Below are 21,487 nucleotides of genomic sequence, written 5' to 3'. Positions count from 1 at the left end.
GGGGGGGGGGGGGGGGGGGTATAAGAACTCCCTTTGGTTATTCACACATAACCACCAAGCCAATGCAGATTGAATGCCGATTTGTCTCTGACCTAAGGCTTTTGTTGAAAATCTGGGCTAAAATCGTGTAGCATGAACCTGGCATTAGCTGACTTCTAGTCCTTTGTTTGACTCAAAGTCCTTGTATGGGGACAGCTCTATTCTTTTGGTAGCCGTACGTTTTAGACAGGTTGACTGCGTAGGCGACTGTTAGCTTTATGGTCAACTATAGCAACAGGGACCCTATATAAACAAACCAGAATGTAGCGATCTGTCTACTTGGATGTTAGCATTGGGTCTGTAATTTGCAGTCTGTCACCCTGTGTTTGTCCTGTCACGTTTCTTTCTGTAGCAAAGACTTGATTATTTGCCAGGTTCTTGTGCCCACACCCTATAGGATGCAGAACAGTCACAGATTTATTCACTACTTCCTTTGTCTGGCCATGAACCTGAAGATAATTGAAGCAGTCATTTGGAAGCATCTCTCCCAAAAAAAAAGGGCATCTCTCCTAAATGTTTTCTGTTGTGTTGATTTGTTACTAGTGCCATTGAAATCATTACTGCAGGACACCCAGCTGTAGACTGCCAGTTTGCCTTCTTGGTTTAGTAATGTTCCATATACTCTGTTTCGCACTTTATTCCTTCATTCCTTCATTCCTTAATGCAAGCAGAATCTTTTCTTATCACAGTGCAGTCCTTCTCCATCACAAGATATGTTTTTCTAAGGAGCTAGTGCACTACAAATCGGCCAGCACATTCAGTAGCACGTGAGTGACGACTCACCTGAGATTGGGAAAAGAAACATTGATAAGAATGATTTCAAGATGCAGCATGTGCCATGCTTACTGACTTTTCTTTACACTGGTCATTTTGCAACTTATTGTAAAAAGGAGGTGCTGATTCACACGGTTTGGAAGAAGAGTCAGGATTCTGTGCAAAATGCCTGGTGAATGCCTGTGTGTGCACAGGTAGATGTTTTGTATGAAACAAGATCTTGATTGCATGCCTGGATCCTCAGTGGTCAAGTCACTGTTGCTGTACATAAACTCTGTATAAAAAGTATTTGAATCTTTCTTACAAAAAGGCAACAAAAGACGAAGTGTTCGAGAGGTCATGAGAGGAAACAAAAAACAAATAAAATGACCTTTTCCAGTTGTGTGTGTTTGCCTTCTATGGTTCTTGTTGGTATAGCTATTGATGTGTATTAAGACTTCTCAAGGATAAACATGAGTCCTGCAAAATGGACTGGTATCACATGTTTCAGTGGCTGGCTTGTGTGCTTCTCTACAAAGCTTATTGCTCCAGGGTGTCTCGTTGGAGTCAATGCATTAGCTCCCAGCTGTTCGTGTTCTGCAGCACTGTGCCTTTAACTGAGGCATGTAACTTCTTAGGTCAAGAAGAACCCAATCTCTAGATGATCTGTCTTGTTGAGGAAATAAAAATGTAAGCAGAAGGACTATACCTGGCTCTCTGGTACAGGTACAGTCCTGACAGCAAGCTGCTTGCAGATAGTGTATGAATGTAACTTCTAGTCAAGGCTAGAACTAAATTGTGTCTAAACATCCAGTGGTCCTGCAGGAGCCTGACCATAACTGTAGTACTTCTGCTGCACGTGTGCCACGTGAGCCAACTAACTTGACAACAACGGTCAGAACGGCCAGTGCATGGCAAACTGGGCCACCAAAGTGCTCAGTACTTTGATGAGGCTATTGCTTTAGAGCATAAGCAGGTAGCATTATACAACATATACCAGAGTCAAAGCTCAGCAAGACCTCCGCTATTCTACAGAATCTGGCCCTGTCAGTTCCCTGGAAAAAGCAAATGCAAGGGAGCAAGTTACATTTTATGACCTTAAGGGAAGGAAGGAAAGAAATGTTTTTCTAAGGACATAAAATGTGCAGGGTAGTGCTTCAGCAGTGATTTCCTGAATTTTTATCTCATTGCAGTTTGCAGAGTTCCAGCAGGAAGTCAAAGTCTTAAATAATACTTGACCTTCAATAGGCCAAGCTATGTTCAGGTTGGATGACCTTGATTGTTTTCTGAAGGTCATGGAGACATTAGGTCCACTGAAATGAAGATGGGTTTGTCTTGATTTTCAGGTCTTGGGTTTCAGAAATGCTAAATATGTATTTCATTGTGGTTGAACTGTATGTATAACTTGAACAATGGTTTTGGCCAAATTACACATCAGACATAGTAAGCTGAAGCTAATCAGTCATGAAACATTATTTAATACAATCATTATTTAAAACAATTAAGGCAGGTGCAAAAGTATGGACACCCCGACTGTTGAAAATGCTATTATTTTATTTGGATAATGCTCAGACTTTGATTAGCAAATTGGGCCTGAGGCTTGTTACCAACTGTCAGATAAATCAAATTCCCTCCTTTTCAAGTGGAGTAATAAGCAAGAAATAGCAGTTCAAGGGAACTGTGGAGGTTAAGATGCAAGGAATCATCTGCTTGCATGCTGGTGTGACAAATAAACCCCCCCCCCCCCCCCCCATAAGACTGCCAAGAACTTGCCTGAACTTTTAGTCAGCAGGGTGGTGCCCCATTTCAATGTGCAATGCATTCGCAGAAGCATGATCTTCAGGGCAGACTTGAAAAGAAAATTTTACTCATGACTTGAGAATTTAGTGTTCTACATCTAGAGAAGCCAGGTGAGTTTTGGAAACGAGGTGATGTGGACTGGTGAAGTCAAAAAACTCAGTTGACACAAAAGCAAAGATACAGTTAGAGAAAAACAAAAGAAATTAATTTCATTAAGAGAGCACCATGCCAACTGTGAAGCATGGGGGTGGATATGTCAGGCTTTGGGGTTGTTGGGGTTTAGGCAATATTGATTGGGTGGAGGGAAGAATGTGTTCCTCAAAATACCAGCAAAGAGGATGGCTTTTACAACAGAATAATGATCCAAAACGCACACTACACGGAAAGAAGTATTGGGACACCTGTATCTCCAGAAGCTTTTACAAAATCTCACAAATCAAAAGGCATTAATTTGGAGTTGGTGCCCCCTTTGCAGTTCTATCAGCAGGTTTGGAACTCTGCAGTTACTAAGTCAGCACAGTGATGTTGACTCTTATGTACTATAAGCCCCAGGCCCTTTATGTGGCTGAGTTACTACGGTTCCTTAACTTTTCCACTTTTCAATAATACCACTCGCAGTTGATTGTGGATTGTGTAAACTGACTTCTTTTATTCACCTGTGGCAATGGGCCTGACTGAAACACCTAAATTAAGTGATTACGAGGTGTCTCAATACTTTTATTGTCCATATAGTGTACATTAAACCTTCATGTCCCCTAAATATCATAGACAGTTTGTTTATAGACCTGAAGTAAAGTCTGAGTTTAATTCAAATGATGAGTCGGTGTTAAGACCTAGGATGGATCTCCCAAAGTGGCCAGTGAGTGGAATGTGACTCTGCAGGGGGAGGTGTGCATGCTGAACAAAACCCGATAGCTGGCTGAAATCCTCAGTCAGAGTGTTCCAACAGGGCGGTGCACACACACAGTCTGAAAGTATCCCTAGAGAGGAGCATTCCATCTCTCCATTGTAGACCACTTGAGTGAGTATTCTTAGAAACTCTAGCTGTATGATTCTTTCATCCTGATACAGGAATTGATGTACTCTGTATGTTTTTTTGAGCTTTTTTTTTTTCCATCTATACTGTACAGTTCTCTTAACCTGTGGATCAGGTGTAATCTGTTGGAATCTATAAGTTAAAATACAAACATACATTATGTGAATGGGCTCTAACAATACATGGTACTGTTGGAGATGTTTCTAGTGGGTTTTTATAGTCAGCTCTGTATTGTCTGTGTTTTCAATGGCTTCTCTTTGTTCTGCCTTAATCCTGAGATATGATTTGTTGGGTTTTCAGTATACAGTATATAAACAGGCTGGATATTAACAAAAGATTTTGTTTATGGTTTGAGGTTCATAAGCTCTGGTTTGGTTTGTGTATGAGGAGATGGTAGCCAATTCATTCTCAGGAGTCCATAATATGTATGTCAAGTTTTAGTTTATAGTTAATGATATTTTGCCAACTAAACCTTTGATTTTTACTGTCTTTCCTATTCCTATTTACCTGTCTAGACTGTTTTTAAGAAACCATAGATCACTACTTTAACGTGAGTCCCTTCAAATCTATGTTTTTGACCATCCAGAAATCCCTCACTGACTGTCCCCAGCCCAGGACCAACCAAGTTGTATGGGACACAGAATGGCCATATGTGTAGCGCTGCTATGGGTGTGTTTAGTCACGTTGGCTTTGCTGACTAAGCACACTTCACATGCGATTGATGTAGCCGTCTTGCCAGGTGAGCCTCCTGACTGGCCACAGTGTGAGTCTGTGTTTCAGTTTCACACAACGTGTGACATAATATGTTTACAAGGTTTATGTCAACAAAATTTCATGAGTTGATCTGAAGTTATATTAGTGATATTTCAGAAAAAACATGATTTACACAATATTCCCCTGAGCCTACATGAAGTCAGTCAGCAAGACATGTTTTGTGTTTGAAGTTTACTTCATCTTGAAGCCCTGATGGATTTTAGAAGGAAGCCTGTGTAGTCTTGATTATTTTTGCTTTTACTACTGCCTTAAGAAAAGCTGAAAATATGTGTTTTTTCTGCTTCTCCACTCCAGTGGACCCTCCGGCCAATATAAAGATCACAGACCCAGGTCACCTGGGTCACCTGAGCATCGAGTGGAGCCAACCGAGCAGCCTGCAGAACCTCACAGACTGCGTCATCCGCTACCAGCTCCGCTTCTACAACACTTACACAGGGAGATGGAGGGTATGTATTCACAATACATGCAACACTTCAAGCATGTTTCTGTACAGGGCTTCTACAGTTCTTGAAACTCTGGGAAAGTGTTCGCATTTCAGAATGTTTCCCGGACTAGAAATGTCATGGCCTAGAAATGCCAGTAATGCTTTGGTAGCATGGTTTGGAAAAGTAAAAACGTGATGTTGGTCTGTAGTGAAAAATGAATAAGGTGGACATTGAAACTGTTTTTGTAAACCGTGCAGAATTTTAGTTCTAAAAAGTAAAATTAGAGGTCATGAAAGTTACACAAAGTTCAGTGCCTCTCGGAGACTCCCACAATTCCAACTGCACTAAGTGCCGTCCTCTTATGTCCTCTCACAGATGGGCAGAATCTATTAGGCCTGTGTTCGTAAATCAAATTACCCAAGACAGAGTGTCAGAGACATATTAGACCCTGTATACATCTGCACATAGCAGTGAGCATATGTATCCTTTTATGCCCTCTCAGAGACACACTGCACACTATTCACACCACATTTAATGCTGCATTCTTATCTCCTACATTTACATTTATGCCATTTGACTGGTGTTCTTATCCAGGGCAACAACATTTGAATAATGTTAGCATTGCTATAGTAAACATAGCGTCAGGGGTCTGTCCGTTGTGGTGTGCATGCCTGGCCAGGGAATTGAACACTAGCCTGCCATGGGAAAGGCAGTGTTGTGACCCACTATGCTACAGCAACCATGTCCTAGCTTCTCTCCTCTCAGAGACTCTTTGGAATCCATTCACACATGCTTTTAGAACTGTCCACTTGTGTCCTCTCAGAGACAAATTTGTCCCCAGCACTTAGCACTGTCCTCTTTTGATTGGACCCCCCATTGAACCTCCTACACACCTGCACTTATTGCTGTCCAACTACGTTATCGCTTTCTGTGGACAAAAGTACTGGGACACCTGCTCATTCATCAAGTTTTTTTTTGGAGTAACTGTCTACTGTCCTGGAAAGGCTTTCTACTAGATGTTGGATGATCACCACCTCACCTTATCTCCAACTCCCCAACTCATCCCAAAAGTATTGTCACTATCATTTCAGAGAATAGTCATGTTTATTTGTTCCAGAGAGTCCTATTCTATTGACCGTACTTTTCTACAGGGTCTAGACAAGCTGTGTGTGCACATTTGCACCTCTATGTCAGCAATGGGTGCATGTCGAAGTAGCTATGCAAATGCATTCATTAGAAGGGGTGTCTGCAAACATTTGTCATATTATATCAATATCAGAGACCAGCTGGACCCCATTCACACCTGCATATAGGGTTATCTACTTATGTCTTTTCACAGAGACACATTTGACCCTGTTGCACTCCTTTCACACCTGCGATTATCGCTTTCTATTTATAATTGGACCACCCAAGACATTCTGGACCCCATTCACACCGTCTTCTTATTTACTTCCACAGAGGCACGTTTGACCCAGTTCACTCCACACATAACACTGTCCTCTTATAATTGAATCACCCTATATGTATGTTGAAGACACACTGGACGCACTCTGTTTACACCTGTATTTGTTGCTGTCTTTACATGTCTTCTCCTAAGTGCAGCAGACCCCATTCACACCTGCTTTGGTGCTGTCCTCTTTTGTTTGGATCATGCGAGACATAAACCACATTTGGAGGTGGTCAGGGATGCATATGTTTAAATAGTATATATGGTGTGAACAAAGTGCAACAAAGTGCTGTGCCATCACACTAGTAGTCACACCTGCCAGGTGTAAATGCGATCAGATCGCTGCAGACAGATGTTCATAGCAGGTACCAGTGCCTTTGGAAGATCAAGAAAACCTTTTGGAAGTGTTATGTCTTGAAAATAATGTTGGAACACTTGTTTTAATTACGTATGTCAGCTCAGTGATGTTCAAATGGTCGAGTGCAGGCTGGTGCTTGTCTTTGCAACACATTTACAAAGACTTTGGAGGTTTTTGTGATGAATCATTTACGAGTAATCAAAAAGAAAAATCAACAACAAACAGTACTGCTTACATATTTGGCTGCCTGGTTCTCTGGTGTCTGCAGAGGAAAAAAGGAGTTTTTTTAAACTGGTAGATGTCATATCACTTGTTTGAATGTCAGATGTTCTCTGAACCTGTGGCCCCGGGCACTTTACTCAAAGTTGTGTGATAAGATCATTAAATCAGCAGCACTTGTGTCAGTCAATTTCACACTTATTTTATCATTTTTATCATTTCCCTTAATGCAATTTAGCCCCCAAACGACTTTCTCTCCAAATGGTCTGCCATTGTCCTCTAAGGTTGGCTTTATGTGGGAAATTGCTAACTGTCAGATCTTCCCATTTTTGAGCGCATTTAAGGAATGTTTATCTGTATTTGCTTATCTTTCTCAGACTTTCTTAGCGTAGCCTTTACCACACGTGCAGTAGTGCTCCTCACAAGTCATCTTAAGTCAGAGTTTGGTGCTTCCCTTGCCTGATGTTTTACAGCTGTGCTAGCATAGTATTTACTTTTCCAAAGTGACTCGCTTCCAAAAAAAGCAGAAGTGTAGAAACCAGAGGTTAAAAATGTTCATTTAAGTGATCCATTTAGACCCAGAGCCATCAAATAACTGGCAAAAAATTGTAATTATTTAATTACATTATTTTTTTAATTACAATTATTTTGTTTAAGCTCCTGAGCAATTATTAAAACAAATCATGTAACCCTGAATACCCGTATACTTGTATATGTACAATCTTTTTTACTCATAGTAATTTCAAATATACAACTTTGTATGTATTTTTCTGGTGCATGCAGTGCACAGATAATCCACCAGGGAGCGCAAAACATGTGTCTGATTTTATTTTCTTATTTATGTAATTAATCCTATTTTTTTTGTGTATATATATATAAGAATATATACACATATATAAGAAATGCAAATCTGGTGCTGCGAAGCACAACAGGTTAATTGCTTTAAATGTACTTGAAAGATAAATATGAAAATTGAAATTAATATCAATGCATTAGGGCTGTAATGATTCAGAGACAAAATGACAAAATTCAGAGTTTGATGTGATGCACAACACACCTATAATCTGTATTAGATTATATTATAATACAGTGTATTATTACACTCCTACTATGCATAAAAGATTTTTAAATAGACCAAACTAGTTTTTTAGCAGCCAACAAGGAAGGTCGCAACCTTCTGCAAGTGATTTTTTCCATCACTGCATAATTCTGCATGTCTTGAGTTATAGTCTTGATTGTACTGGGGAAAAACCTTTGTAGATTGTAGAAAACAGTAAACCAGTTAACATAATAAAAACCTCCACATCTTTCAAAGATCACAAAGTCACAATAGTTGCGCTCAGCGCTGACTCAGTTCAAACGCAGCCCTGATTCAGCTCCTTTACAGCAATTTGAGTCCAACAGACAATGTGCTCCATTCAGATGATGCAGATATGCTGCTGGCTTCACTCCCTGTGTGCATGAAGCCAGAGTTCCACAGAACTCTGGCACATGACCAAGAAGAAAGCATGTGACAAGATGAACAAGGATAGAGATTGACCATAAAAAGGATCAAAATGAACATTTTCCAAGTTCTGAGATTTTCCACCAAAGTTCTTCTGAACTAAACACAGGTTGAATTGACCAAAACCCATCAGTCTTGCATTGCGGTATGAACACATAGCTCCAAACATTAATCCGAAAATGCCTCTCAGTCACTCTGAACTCACTGAACTAATTCAGTTCCGTTCTAAAGTGGGCTTTGTGTCAGGGCACAATGGCTGTGTAAAACTGTCTGTTCATATTTTAGAGGTTCTCCTTGAAGTGACAAAGCTCACCAGGCATACATCTGTTAGTTGATCTTGATGGTTGATCTTAAGATGCAAAACTTGAGATGATCTGGATTTAAATTTAAATAAAAGTTAAGTGTCTATCAGTTGTTCTTTTAGATTTGCACTGAAAAAAACCTGTCCCTAACCTGAATCCAAATCCTAACCCTCACACCGGTCAAACCCGAAACCTAAACCTAACTTTTGGCCTAATCTTAATCCTAACCCTATCTTCAAGCCAAAACCTAAACCTAACCCCCAACCTGGTCTTAATTCTAATCTTAATCTCAATTTGAACCTAAATCTAACCTTCACTATAATTCTAATCCTAACATTAACCTTCACCTTGCTCCTAAGCCTAACCTTCACTATAGTCCTAACCTTAACCTCAACCTAAATCCAAGATTAATCTTCACCCTGCTCCTTATAACATTAACCTCAACCTAAACATAACCTCCACATTGGTCCTAATCCTAACCTTAACCTGCACCCTGCTCCTAAATCTAACCTTAACCTTAACCTAAATCCAAGCCTTATCTTCATCCTGCTCCTTATTATAACCTTAATCTCAACCTAAATATAATCTTCACTATGGTCCAAATCCTAACCTTAACCTAAACCTTAACCTCAACCTCAACCTAAATCTGATCTTCATCATGGTTCTACTCCTAACCTTAACTGCAACCCAAACCTAACCTTCACGATGGTCCTAATCCTAACCTTAACCTCAACCTAAACCTGACTCTGACCCTGGTCCTATTCCTAACCTCAGTCTCAAGCTAAATCCAATCTTAACCTTTACCCTGTTCCAAATCCTAACCTTAACCTTAACCTAAACCTGACCTTCACGATGGTCCCAATTCTAACCTTAACCTCAACCTAAACCTGACATTCACCATGGTTCTAATCCTATCCTTAACCTCAACCTAAATTCAAGCTTAAACCTCACCATGGTCCTAAACCTAGCATTCACCCTGGGCCTAAGTACACTGCATTGCAAAATTGTAGTAGCTGTCATCTTCAAGCCTGAAATAAATAATCTGTTTTTTTTTCCAACCTGTTCTTAGCGTCTTCCAAAACACGTCCCCTAATGAAAACCTCAACTGTCACTTTTTGCGTTCCCCCTGAGGGTTGGTTTGATGCAACACTGGCAACTTGAATTATATGTGTGTTTTTCAGAGTCTGCGGACGACAAGGCATTCCTACGAGGCCCAGTTTGACCTGGAGAAACCTATCCAGGTGAGAATGCTCACTTTGGCAAAGGGGGCCTGCACCAACCAGTCAGAGGTCCTGGGAGAGGAGGTGGAGTTTGTGCACACACCCGACCACACAGGTATGCAGCAAGTTATGAGTGCTTTCATTCAAAACCAGTTCTACATCGGCGGTCAAAAGATTGGGGACACCTTGTCGCCTTTTTGGAAGTTCCTGAGCCCTGCTATTGATTGCCAATACTTTGCTTAAACATTCAGCTTAATGTTTATTAAAGTGTCTTCTTCTACACGAAGAGCTTTGCCTAAATGATTTGACACTATTTTGAACTTTTGAAAGGCCTGTGTACCAAAAAATGCTGATAAGCGTTGGCATCACAGCAACTACAATTACGCACAATGTAGAGCGAGTTTAATTACTGTGTGCAATTACTTCAGGTTTGCAGTTAATGCCAAGAAAATGGTAAACACTTGCTCTATCATATGTTATGTCAACCATGTTCATTTGTACTGAAATATTTGGAGAAGCAAAGTGTCCCTAAACCTGTGACATGCAGTATAGGACAAGCACTCAGCATCTAGGTCTTCTCCAGGGCTGCTAGAAGTGTGGGTTGATGGGTTTTATTTAATATAATTCTGGTATTGTATGAATAACATTGCTCCAAAAAGCTTCTGTAGTTTTTTAATGAACCGTGATTTAATGCAGGTGTGGCTGATCTCAAAGCTGGACCTAAGGCTAGTTACAACAAATAATTAAAAACACATGATCCAACAAGATCTTGAGGAACATTCAGAAACACTGGTATACTGTAATAATGGTAATTCGTACACAAAAAACTATATCAACAACAACAACAAAAAGGTAAAACAGACACTAGGAGTGCGTATCAGTATTTGGTAGGTCTTCCTCTGGCCTTCATGACTGTATCACACCACTTTTTCATGTTTTCGTAACATTTCTTAAAAGATCTAAATGGATGGATTTGTTGTGCTCACATTCTCACTGCTCCCAAAGGGTTGGAATGTTCTTCTCCTCACATTTCTCAACACACTCTGACAAGCGCTTAAAGACAAAGTCAAAGCAACTCTAATGCTAAGTAACAATGCTAAGCTCCCTGTGTGCTCCAAAAGGGAGTGAGTCAGACAATGAGTCAGACAATGCCACAACAGATCTTAAACCAAAACCAGTCTTAAATGCAGGCCTAAAGCAGAAAGCTAATGTTACTGCCACTCCTATTAGCGAGAAGCCTGTTGATGTAGCATCAGGAAAAACAGTAGCCCCATCCAGCTATGACGTTAAAAATAACGTCAGCAAAGATTAACAACCCTACTGTTGATCGAAGGTTGCTACCCAAAAACAGTGACTCTCCGGGAAAGACCAAAAGGCTTGGGTGCAAATTATGTAGCAACATTCCATTACTTGCGGCTCAGAAAAAGCAGGAACTGAAGCTGTCAGCTGACTGGAGTGAAGGTTCGACAGTACACAGGTGCATAATATAGTAGCGCACAGAACTTGCATCAGTGATAATCCCTAGTTTCTTTTATTCACTGTAGAAATTCCCAATCTAATACTTCCCCATTTGCTGACACCAGCCGATAGACATACCAGAATGTAAATGAGGGGAGTACTGCCACTTATTCCCCCCCACATCACTGATCACTGCCTTTTAATCTGTTCATTATGTGGATCACCTCAGCCTCAGATGTTTAACCAACATGGAATAGGAGCATCAGGATTCAGCAATCAGGATTTCCTAATGTTCATGAATGCTTCTGCGCTTAATTGCAGATAATTGTAACATATACAATGGGATACAAATGCAAAAGTTGTATATTCTACTCAGCTGACAGCTGTCAGCACAGGAGTTCATGAGGAAAACATGAGCCTTCCACAGCAAGATTTATCTGTGAGATTTTTCGGCTGTTTTGCAGATCAGTCAAACAGTGCATTCCTAACCAAGTAGGCAGTTTCTTGGTGACAAGATTAAGTGAAAAGATTGTCCGACGATAAGCAATGAAGCTTCTTGCATTGTCTTATTGGCAGATAAAAAAAATCTCATCTAGCACAGATGTGAAACATGACTATATGACACATTTCTAAGCAACTGCCAGTGTATTAGAACCTGATGTTTTAGCTTATAGTTGAAAGTTAGTCTCTGTGAGCAGCGTTGGGCTTCACTCCTCTCCAAAAAGAATGAAAAAAAACATCTTGTGACAAGATGACTGAAACTAAGCAGAACAAAGGATTTTAAAGGCCAAATGAACAGCCCAGCTAAGTGCAAGATGAAATAATGGTTCATTTTACTATTTGAGGTCCATTATTTTGCCAATATTAACTGTATGTTCGTATTTAAAGGTTCCACTGATAAATATAGTTTTATCAGCACAGGCTTATTAATTAATCATTCTGATTTATCATGCTTTGAATCATCGCTTAGAATAATAAACAATGATACTCTGATCTAACCCCTTTAATGCGGAAAGGCTTGTTACACCCGGAGGTGTATTGTTCTGTAACTACAGGGACTTTTGTACAAGCTGGTACATACCATAGTCCAACCTTAGTCACATGTTCCAGTTGTGTCATAATGAGGCTAAACCACACAATGCCTATTGTAAACGAGGCAAATACCACATGTGAATACCACCCATTTACTGATTTGTTATCTTTTGAGCCCAAAAGATAGCAATATCGCACCCAAACATTTACCTTCCACAAGTATGGTAATTACTTTATTTAGACCACACACACACACACACACACACAAGTTATAATCACTGCCTTGGGAATTCCCAGAGATGTTCTTTATCCAGTCTTGTTTAGGTCCAGACATCAACTTTTCTTTCGCCTCTTCTCACAGTGACTAGTCACACAGTCATTAGTCACTAGTAGAATATTTGGTGTTTGGTCACTTGAGGGCATGTGACGGAGGAAATATTTATGCTTGGGGTGTTTTAGTGGGGAGAGGTGAAACATCTGGGCCAAGTTTATGTGGTGTTTTCCCTGGAACTATAGCCGGAATTTCCCCCCTTGGGAAGGCCGTGCAGTTTTGATTAGACCTTATCTGTTCTGATTATCTGTACAAGTGAAATACAATTGTCCCATGCTTGTCCCAAGGTTTTCAGTTTCTTCAGGTACAATATGAGGGAAACTGGCCCAACAAAGCTGTTTCATGGCCACAATGTAAAAGGGACATGGGGTTTCCTCTTTCCACAGAAAAGTTGTTAAGGAAGTTCTCTCAATTACAGACACACTACAGCGGGAGAGGGCAAAAAACATGCTTTGCTTTTATCACTGTTTACTTTAGAAGTGCATTATACAACAGGCCAAGCAAACATTTGGCCAAATATGAAGATCCGAATAGCAAACTAGCCAACAGCTGTTACACTTGATCTCTAAGAGCTTGTTCTGGTTATCAGACATAACATAACATAAGTTGCTTATTTGTTTCATAGAATAATAATAACAGGAATACAGAGACAACAAACCATAATATTTTTTGCTAAGTCAGTGTTGAGATTAATGACAAAGCATTTTTTTTTCTCTCTTTCTCAGGCGTGGCTGGCTCACGGATAAGGGACTTTCGCTGTGTTTACTTTAACAAGGAGTACATGGACTGCATGTGGCAGTCAGGATCAGTTGACACTCCTCATTCAAAGCACTCCCTCTTTTACTGGTAAAGCTCTACTCCTCCATTTAACTCTTCTGAGGTTGAGATTACAGTTAGGCCAAGACAGTTTCTCACTAATTTATAACAAAAAGACACTTGCATCTCACTTGAAAAAAAAGAAAATAGGAAGATTTAGGATTAATGCATTTTTTCTGAGTAAATATTCAAATGTAAGCAAATTGAGCCCTTTGTGCAGAAAAGTCAGATGTGTTATGAATTTGATCACTTCCATAGAAACTGGTGTTTAGATGACTCATCCGAGGCTTTTGCACAAACCTTCGGAGTCCATGCAGCATGAGTGCACAAAATGGGGGTATAGCAAAAGAAAGGGAGGCTTAATATTCTGACCCATTGTGTGTGTGTGTATGTGTGTTTGTCTGTTGTGCATGTTACATATACCTGTCTTGTATTCCCAGGCACAGGGAAATGCAGGAAACATCAGAATGCCCAGAGTACATCCTATCCCCCGAGGTCCGGAGAGGGTGCCGATTCCCCCGGGAGGCTCTCTTGGAATTTTCAGAGTTCAACATCTGTGTGAACGGCTCTTCTGCAGCTGGAGCACTGGAGCCCGCTTTCTTCTCCCTAGAGGTCCAAAACCAGGGTAACTACTTTTCACCTTGCAAACCGCGCACTAAACCATGACAAACATACTGCCACGTGATACTCTCCTCACATGCTGTCTGAAGCTGAACTGAGTGACCCTGATTTCGTCTTAAACCAGATAAAGATGCCTTGTGCTCAACGTCAGAATAAGTTTAAGCTTGTCTTTCACCAGAGCCTGCATGAGTTTCAGACTCTAATGACATTCTCCTAAAAATGCAGTTACCTAAATGTTATATTATTCATAGTAATAATAATACACATAGTACACAACTACTCTTATGATATAAACTGCACCACACTCTCAAAAATAAAGGTGCTGCTAAAGGTTTTATGAATGATAGTAAACCATTTTTGTAAAGGAAGGTGTAAAGAACCTGTAAATTGTTAACAAACCTTTACATTGACTTCTTCACATCTTTAAAGGTTTCTTTACACATACACCAATCAGCCATAACATTAACACCACTTAGTTTTGTATGTAGGTCCCCCTCAGGCCACTTAAACAAGTCTGACATGTCAAGGTTGTTAAGTCCTGTAAGTTGTAAGGTGGGGCCTCCAAGAGCATCAGTGAGCCTTAGGTGCCACGAACCCTGTCACCTGTTCACCATTTATCCTTTCTTGGAGTGCTTTTGGTAGGTAAGAAAAACCCACAAGGCCTGCCTGATGTTTTGGAGATGCTCAGAGTGGTTCAGATTTTAATGCTTTTAATGCTTTTAACAGACCACCCTCAAGAACTGACTGTTCACTTGCTGCCTAATATATCCACTGTTGGCAAAAGCCATTGGAACCAGATCATCAATATTATTCACTTTGGTGGCAGTGCTTTTATTGATATAGCTAATTGATGCGTATCACTTTTTTTAAAAAAAAGGTTAATTTAAAAAAAGGTCACTTAATTAAGTCCTAATCCTTATGCAAAGATTATATTTGGAAAAGGTGTGAAAAGGTATGGGAACACCCACAGCTAACACTAACACATTGGCAAATATGCTGTGCCAGAGCTGGAACGTCTGATGACTAAAACTATATGTCTCTGACTCTTCTCTCTCCTCTCTCTCTTTCCAGTAAAGCCCGCATTAGTATCTGACCTGCAGGTGCTGGGTGAGGATGGACTGGTCCAGGTGCAGTGGTCGCCCCCTGCGGGTCATGTACCAGAGCACTGTCTGGAGTATGAGCTAGAAGGAACCACAGAGAGCAGGGATGGGAGCAAGTTGCAGGTACTAATACACACATCGCAATTCAGCAGCCAAAATAAAGAAAATAAACACAATAAGATCGGTTTCATTAAACGATGCAACAGATTAAGTAATTGCATATGATGGTCAAGGGCATCTCCCCAACACATACTGTGTTCACACTGTTCTCTAGAAATAAAAGCTTTCATTTCTAGCGCATCATACAGAGCATCAGTACATGATCTGATAAAGCATTTAAAGAGATGCAGGCATCTACACGTCAATCAGAGTACTAAAACACTACGCTTATGATTAACAAAACGCCCCTGAATCCATCTGTGCTCACTATGCTCTTATCCAAAAGCTTTAAATCTTATCTTTGCAGTTTTTCACCTGTAATTACAGCATTTGGTTTAAACATAGTTAGAACCATTTTATATTTTGTCACAATTTCATGATGAATTGACCAATGGAAAAGCTCCTAAATTACTTGGAATAAAATCTTTGGCCATTGACTTCCATTGAAAGGTTTGATCCTTCTTCAATAAAGCCGCCGTTGAAGAGATGCAAAGTTTATGTATAACAGCGACGGTATGGGCATTTTGATGGAAGCTGGTCAAAAATCTCAATTGACTTTTAATGGCAACTTGCAATGCACTCTATATAGACTATGTTTTCCTATAGCATAACCAGCCAACACCGTCCAATTTAGTGGGAGCTACAAGGCCAGTGTATTTAACAAATAATGGGCGCTTGTATTATCCACAATCTGTGGCACCAGGCATTGTGTAAAGTATCCCTAACCGATTTAATAGCTGTCTGTGAGTGTCCTCTGCAAGTGTAGTAAACTCTTTGAACATCTGGTTTCAATCACCAGCACTTGTTTACAACGTATGCTAATGCAGTAATAAAATGTATTCTCCTTTAAACTTGGAAGACTTTCTGTACCACAAGAAACATGCTGTATTTTCTGACCCTCACTTCTGTCCTCAGTATAAAATATAACAACCATAAATCATACAATTATTGCCATGTCCATTTAAAGACCCAGCTGAGAAAAACTACCAAACTGTTGGAGTGTTTTTTTTAATTAGGTTCATTTAATTTTAGCTGTAGTCAAGCAGAAAATGCTAGCATGCCTTTCAGAAAAACAAACAAACCAACAAACAAACCAAGCAATCAAATCTAAAAGGCAAAAAATAATATTTCTTCTAAATATGTCATACAGACAGTGCTAATTGCTGCGGTTTCCCGCTGCCAATTTTTAGTTCTATTCCCAGGTGTTAGCCACATTTCTTCCCGAATCCACTCTCTGTGAAGGGAAAGTTCCTGGCTGCTATTTCATGTCACATTGTGTTCATTGAAAAGACTGTAATTTATAGTCCCATTCATGCCCCAAGGCTGACAAGGCCAAAGCACATTCACACAGCTGCTTCTGTCTTTGGTGTCTCCTAGTGTGAAACAAAAGTATGTAGTTGTCTTGGCAGAACCGTTTGTATTGTCTTTACCTCAGGTAGTTTCAGCATGTGAAAGAATGGCACGGAATACAGTCTTTCTGCTGTAGAATGGTCTGTGTTTAGCTTCTGTAAAATTGACGGACGTTTCCAGAGCAGTCTAAAACTGCCTCATTTAATCTTTTCAAGTGACTTACTGGGGCATGATCTAGCCTTCAGAAAGCGATGGAAAACAAGTTAGGATTAAGATTACATACCTGGCAGCAATTCAACCTCATTTGACCCATCTGTGGATCTTAGCCTGCATACACTAGTGATTTGGGCAGTGAAAGCATATGCCAGGAGTGGTTGGCAGCTACCTCATTGTTTGGAAAGTAACTAGAGGTTAAGTGCCTTACTCAAGGGCAACTCTGCAATGGGTGCCAGGACTAAGGATGTGAACCAGCAACCTTCTGGTCCCAAACCCTTTGGTCCCAAACCACTTTTCTATGGCTACCCCCATAATTGAACTAGAACAAAACAAGAAGTAGAAATCTGGGTGATGCTGAGATGTTTACTGTCATCTTGTCAAGAGTAAAATTTTAACCTGTCTGCAGATGCTCTCTAGGATCTTGCTGTAGTGTATTGGAGATATGTAATGTGTATTAAACTGGTAATCCAGTTGCTGTTAACCTGGTTTACATCGAGGTCTTTGAAATAAAAGTTTGATTAATCTACTCCTTTTACTTTTAGTGGATCAATGTCACAGAGGAAACAACCTTAGATTTTCCGTGGGGTGGCGAGAGTGAGAGGAAGTGCTTCCGAATCAGATCCAAAGTGAACGGTTACTGTGCCGATGAAGGACACTGGAGCGACTGGAGCCAGTCAGAATGCTTTCCAGGTAAACCTCCAAAACACTGTATTCTAAATGAGAATCACTCCACAGGTACTGATCTCTGTGCCACAACCAGGGGTGTTGTGACAGGGATTTGGTTTGATTTTGAGTACTTGAGTACTTACTCAGAGCATCCCTGAAATCTCAAATTTGATTATTTAGATTATTTTGGTATCAGAATTCTTTTCAGATTTTAGAGTAGTGTCAAACAAAAACATTGGACTTTACATTAAGCATTACAGGGCTTTACTTTCTTAGCTCATTTGTTCCATAGATCAATTAAATAAAACATTTCAAACATGAGCGAGTGCTTTACAGAAAATGATCAAAAGAATCATCTAATCAGTTCTGACACAGAGGAAATCCACACCTGTTCATCAGAGTTAAGATGTTTTATCAGAGTTAAAGTGTCCTCAAGTTAAAGTATGATAGATTTAAACACGGCCACATCAAAATATTGTGACTACCTACCCAATAGTGGCAATAACCATCCTTGACTCAGATGACACTAGTGAGATGCTGTGGCATGGACTGTATTAGGTGACATCCACTGTGCTCATGCTGATGATTTTGCCCTCCGATACAACTGACTAGTGTGCTTGCTTATTTATACATGCAGCTCACGCTATCATGTTGCATGATGTGACTGATATGACTATTATATGATATATTATTATATGATGTGTACTTTCATTTTATTTTTAGATGATAATAGATTTATTTCAATTCACATTCTTAGTTGCTAATTCATTTTTAGCATTTAATGTCTCTATGTTATACTGGTGGCAGGATCTATCCTGCTGTGATTGGTCACACCTCTGACATTATTTGAAGCATTGTATGACATTATTTGTAGCATTGTATTTAAGATCAAAGGATCCAAAAAGAGAAGATTGCAGCCTAATAAACTTTAGTTGATGTCTCTCACTACCTATGTAGTTTTTGGTCATGATACATTGTGTGTCCAAATGTTTTGGACACCCCTTTTAAGGAATGCATTTACCTACTTTAGGTTGCACCTATTTCTGACACAGAAGCACAAATACACACACACACACACGCACACACTCACTCACACACACACACACGCTTGTCTAGTTTCTGTAGAGAAGTATTGCCAATAGAACATAACTCTTTAGATCAGAAACAAACACGCCAGGTGTGAGATAGACAAGCTATAAAGCCCTCCAACACTGAGCTGTGGGGCAGAAGAACTGTAATTATCCAGATGAGTGCATTTTTTACACATGTAGACACCTTTTCGGAAACATCTCAATCATTTTGATGAACTGGCTATTCCAGCTTTAGTGATCACACAACCCGCTCATCACAGTTTCTATCCCATTTTTTGTTTACAGAGATTAAGGTCGAAAAGGGCATCCACAAGCAATGGGATGCTTTATCACTGGCCGGCATGCTGGTCATCGTGGTCACAGCAGTCCTTACCCTCTGTTTCATGTTATGGCTCTTGAGGAAAATGTAAGTTTTCTAATAAAGACTTGTTTGATTGATTGGCTTGTGCAAAAGTATGCACCTCTAGCCCTAGAGGGCCACAGTTAGGTGATTGCTCCTCAACACTTGTGAATCAACTAATTACATTTTCTACATCTAACTATTACATTTACATTTCCAGCATTTAGCAGATGCTCTTATCCAGAGTAAAGTGCTTCGCTGTTTACCTAAGGATAACCTCAGCTAGTTAAAATTCAAAGATACCTCTAAGCTTAGACACACCTAAACACAAGTCAATATGGAGACCAGAATACTCTACACTTTGCCCGAGTACTCTCGGATTAGGAGGGTCTTCAGTCTGATAGTGAGTGAAGTGGGACAGAAAGGGAAGTTTGTTCTACCTCTTCGGTGCCAGGACAGAAAAAAGCCTGGATGCTTGTCTTAACTGATCGACTACAATGGAGTAGTGTCAATTTGATTTCTTGCCCAACAGTTCTTTCAATTGCCAGGCCTAATAGACGCATGTTCATACAGGAACGTACTCATACTGTGCTAAACTCCTGCCTTCCACAGTTGGAATCAGGTTACCCTGGGTTCTTAGGATATTTGAGGGGTTGGTTGATTCATTGACTGGATGACTGATTTCAGCTCCAAAACACAGTTAAATACCAGTTCCCTTGAATTTACTCATATTCGTTTGCTCTGTCTCTCTTCAGGTGGATGAACAGAAAGGAAAAGAAGTACAATTTCTACACTCTGTACCAGGAGAAAGTCCAAAAGGCCATCCCTCCTATTCTGAGCCCTGTGTGTCATTGAACGTCTCATAGACCTGCTGCACATGGTCATAGCTGCAGAACATGGGAGAGCCCAGCAAGACTGCAGCTTTCTCTAAGCACTCCCAGCCAATCAGTTTACAACACTGAATGATATGAGCCTGGAGAAAGGTCATGCTTTAGATACAAAGATGTAACTCAGATAAACAGATATCAGATAAACAGACAGGGATTCCGGCGCCGGCTTCAGCACTATTATACAGAGATTGTAGGAGTGTTAATACTAAAATATTCTTGACAGCATAGCAGTAACAGTATTTCCATCCTGAATGTATTTTCTGTGGCGTTTTTTACTTGCCTACTTGTGTTTAGATGCTGTACTCTCCTTAAAGTTACTCAGTAAATGCCAGAAATCTTGCCAGACTTGCCAGCGCAACTCCTCAAAACAGCGCTTTTGGGGGTTATATGATGCTATGTATTGTCCATTCATTGCACTGTTTTAATGCTCCATTAACCTGGAAGCGTCAGGAAGTTTAGGTCATATTAATTCTTTTTTTTACCCACATGTGTATTGTGTAGTTTTTCGAGTCCCATTCGATTCGGTTTCCTTCATACACTGATACCCTGACATGTGATGCTTCAGAATCAAATTATAAAGAAATACTTTATTGATCCCAGGAGGGAAATTGCAGCTTCATCTTGTTTCAGACAGAGCAGTGTGCTCACATACACATGATGCACCCACATCTGTCACTGTACTAAGATGGCTTATGTTTAAGTTCAAAATGTATGAGTAGGACTCGACAAAATGTCTGTGCTTGCACTGACTTGCATAAACTGCCATCTGTTGCAGCCCAAAGCTGGTTTAAGTGGGCTTTAATATTGACTGATGAAAGGGCATGTCCTACTAATTACACACTATTTCATTTGTTTTCCTTTTTTCATTCTTTAGATTACTTGCTGTGCCTTTAAGAGAGGTATGTTTGAATTATCTCTGTTCTGACTGGCTCACATGTATTTGCCTTACTGAAATAAAAAGTTTGAGATAAAATGTCCCATGTAACATTGCTGTAAGCTGAGTAGGTGGATATTGTCGCTGTTAGATAAAAAACGTATGTCTCTTATGTCATTTTTTCACTTTTTGACATAATTGGACTCTGGCAGTTGTTTTTATATTGTGTCCGGATTTCATGATGAATGGACAAATAGAAATGCTCCAATTTGACCTGGAACAAAATCTTTTTACATTGTTTTCCTTTGACATCACAAAATAAACAAGACAAAAAGTGTTTTTGCAGCCTAGTTTCCATTTAGGAACTGTATGGAGTAGTGAGTAAATTATATGTTTTCTTAACCTCTGACTTGGAGAAAAACAAGAAAAAATATTTTCTGCGATATGAACCGTTTAAATCAAGGTGACAGCATTTTTAGACTCAGATAAGGCAGCTCAAAATCAATATGCATATTTATGTCCAAATGTAAACACACTATAATAGAAAAACAACCTCTTCTAACTAATACGGTTAGTCTGTCAGTCTGCCAGTAATCTATTCAAGCCCTGGGTCTTGGTTTAACAGCGCCTTGGTTTGTAGTTGCCAAAATAAAATAAACAGCAGTA

The 21,487-nt window shown here is 39.9% G+C and overlaps 1 protein-coding gene across 1 annotated transcript; it reads left to right on the top strand.

The window, feature by feature from the left end:
• The first annotated feature begins 3,510 nt into the window (after positions 1-3,510).
• Positions 3,511-21,046, top strand: il13ra2 (interleukin 13 receptor, alpha 2). Its single transcript, XM_072694082.1, has 10 exons — positions 3,511-3,613; positions 4,215-4,367; positions 4,697-4,848; positions 9,839-9,992; positions 13,424-13,544; positions 13,955-14,139; positions 15,207-15,358; positions 17,503-17,650; positions 19,003-19,123; positions 19,813-21,046. Exons 2-10 carry the CDS (start codon positions 4,259-4,261, stop codon positions 19,910-19,912), a joined length of 1,242 nt encoding a protein of 413 aa, XP_072550183.1. The 5' UTR covers positions 3,511-3,613; positions 4,215-4,258; the 3' UTR covers positions 19,913-21,046.
• Positions 21,047-21,487: the final 441 nt, after the last annotated feature.

This window comes from Salminus brasiliensis, chromosome 1 (assembly GCF_030463535.1).
Source record: "Salminus brasiliensis chromosome 1, fSalBra1.hap2, whole genome shotgun sequence".
NCBI classification, from domain to species: domain Eukaryota; kingdom Metazoa; phylum Chordata; class Actinopteri; order Characiformes; family Bryconidae; genus Salminus; species Salminus brasiliensis.
The sequence above is the reverse complement of the archived record's forward strand: the minus strand, read 5'-3'. Positions and strand labels throughout refer to the sequence as shown.

Excerpts from the sequence above, each read along its gene's own strand:
- il13ra2 (XM_072694082.1), top strand. The coding sequence starts at position 4,259 with ATGGGACACAGAATGGCCATATGTGTAGCGCTGCTATGGGTGTGTTTA. Across the intron at positions 4,849-9,838 it reads CTTACACAGGGAGATGGAGG|AGTCTGCGGACGACAAGGCA; the intron begins GTATGTATTCAC and ends TGTGTTTTTCAG. Across the intron at positions 17,651-19,002 it reads CCAGTCAGAATGCTTTCCAG|AGATTAAGGTCGAAAAGGGC; the intron begins GTAAACCTCCAA and ends TTTTGTTTACAG.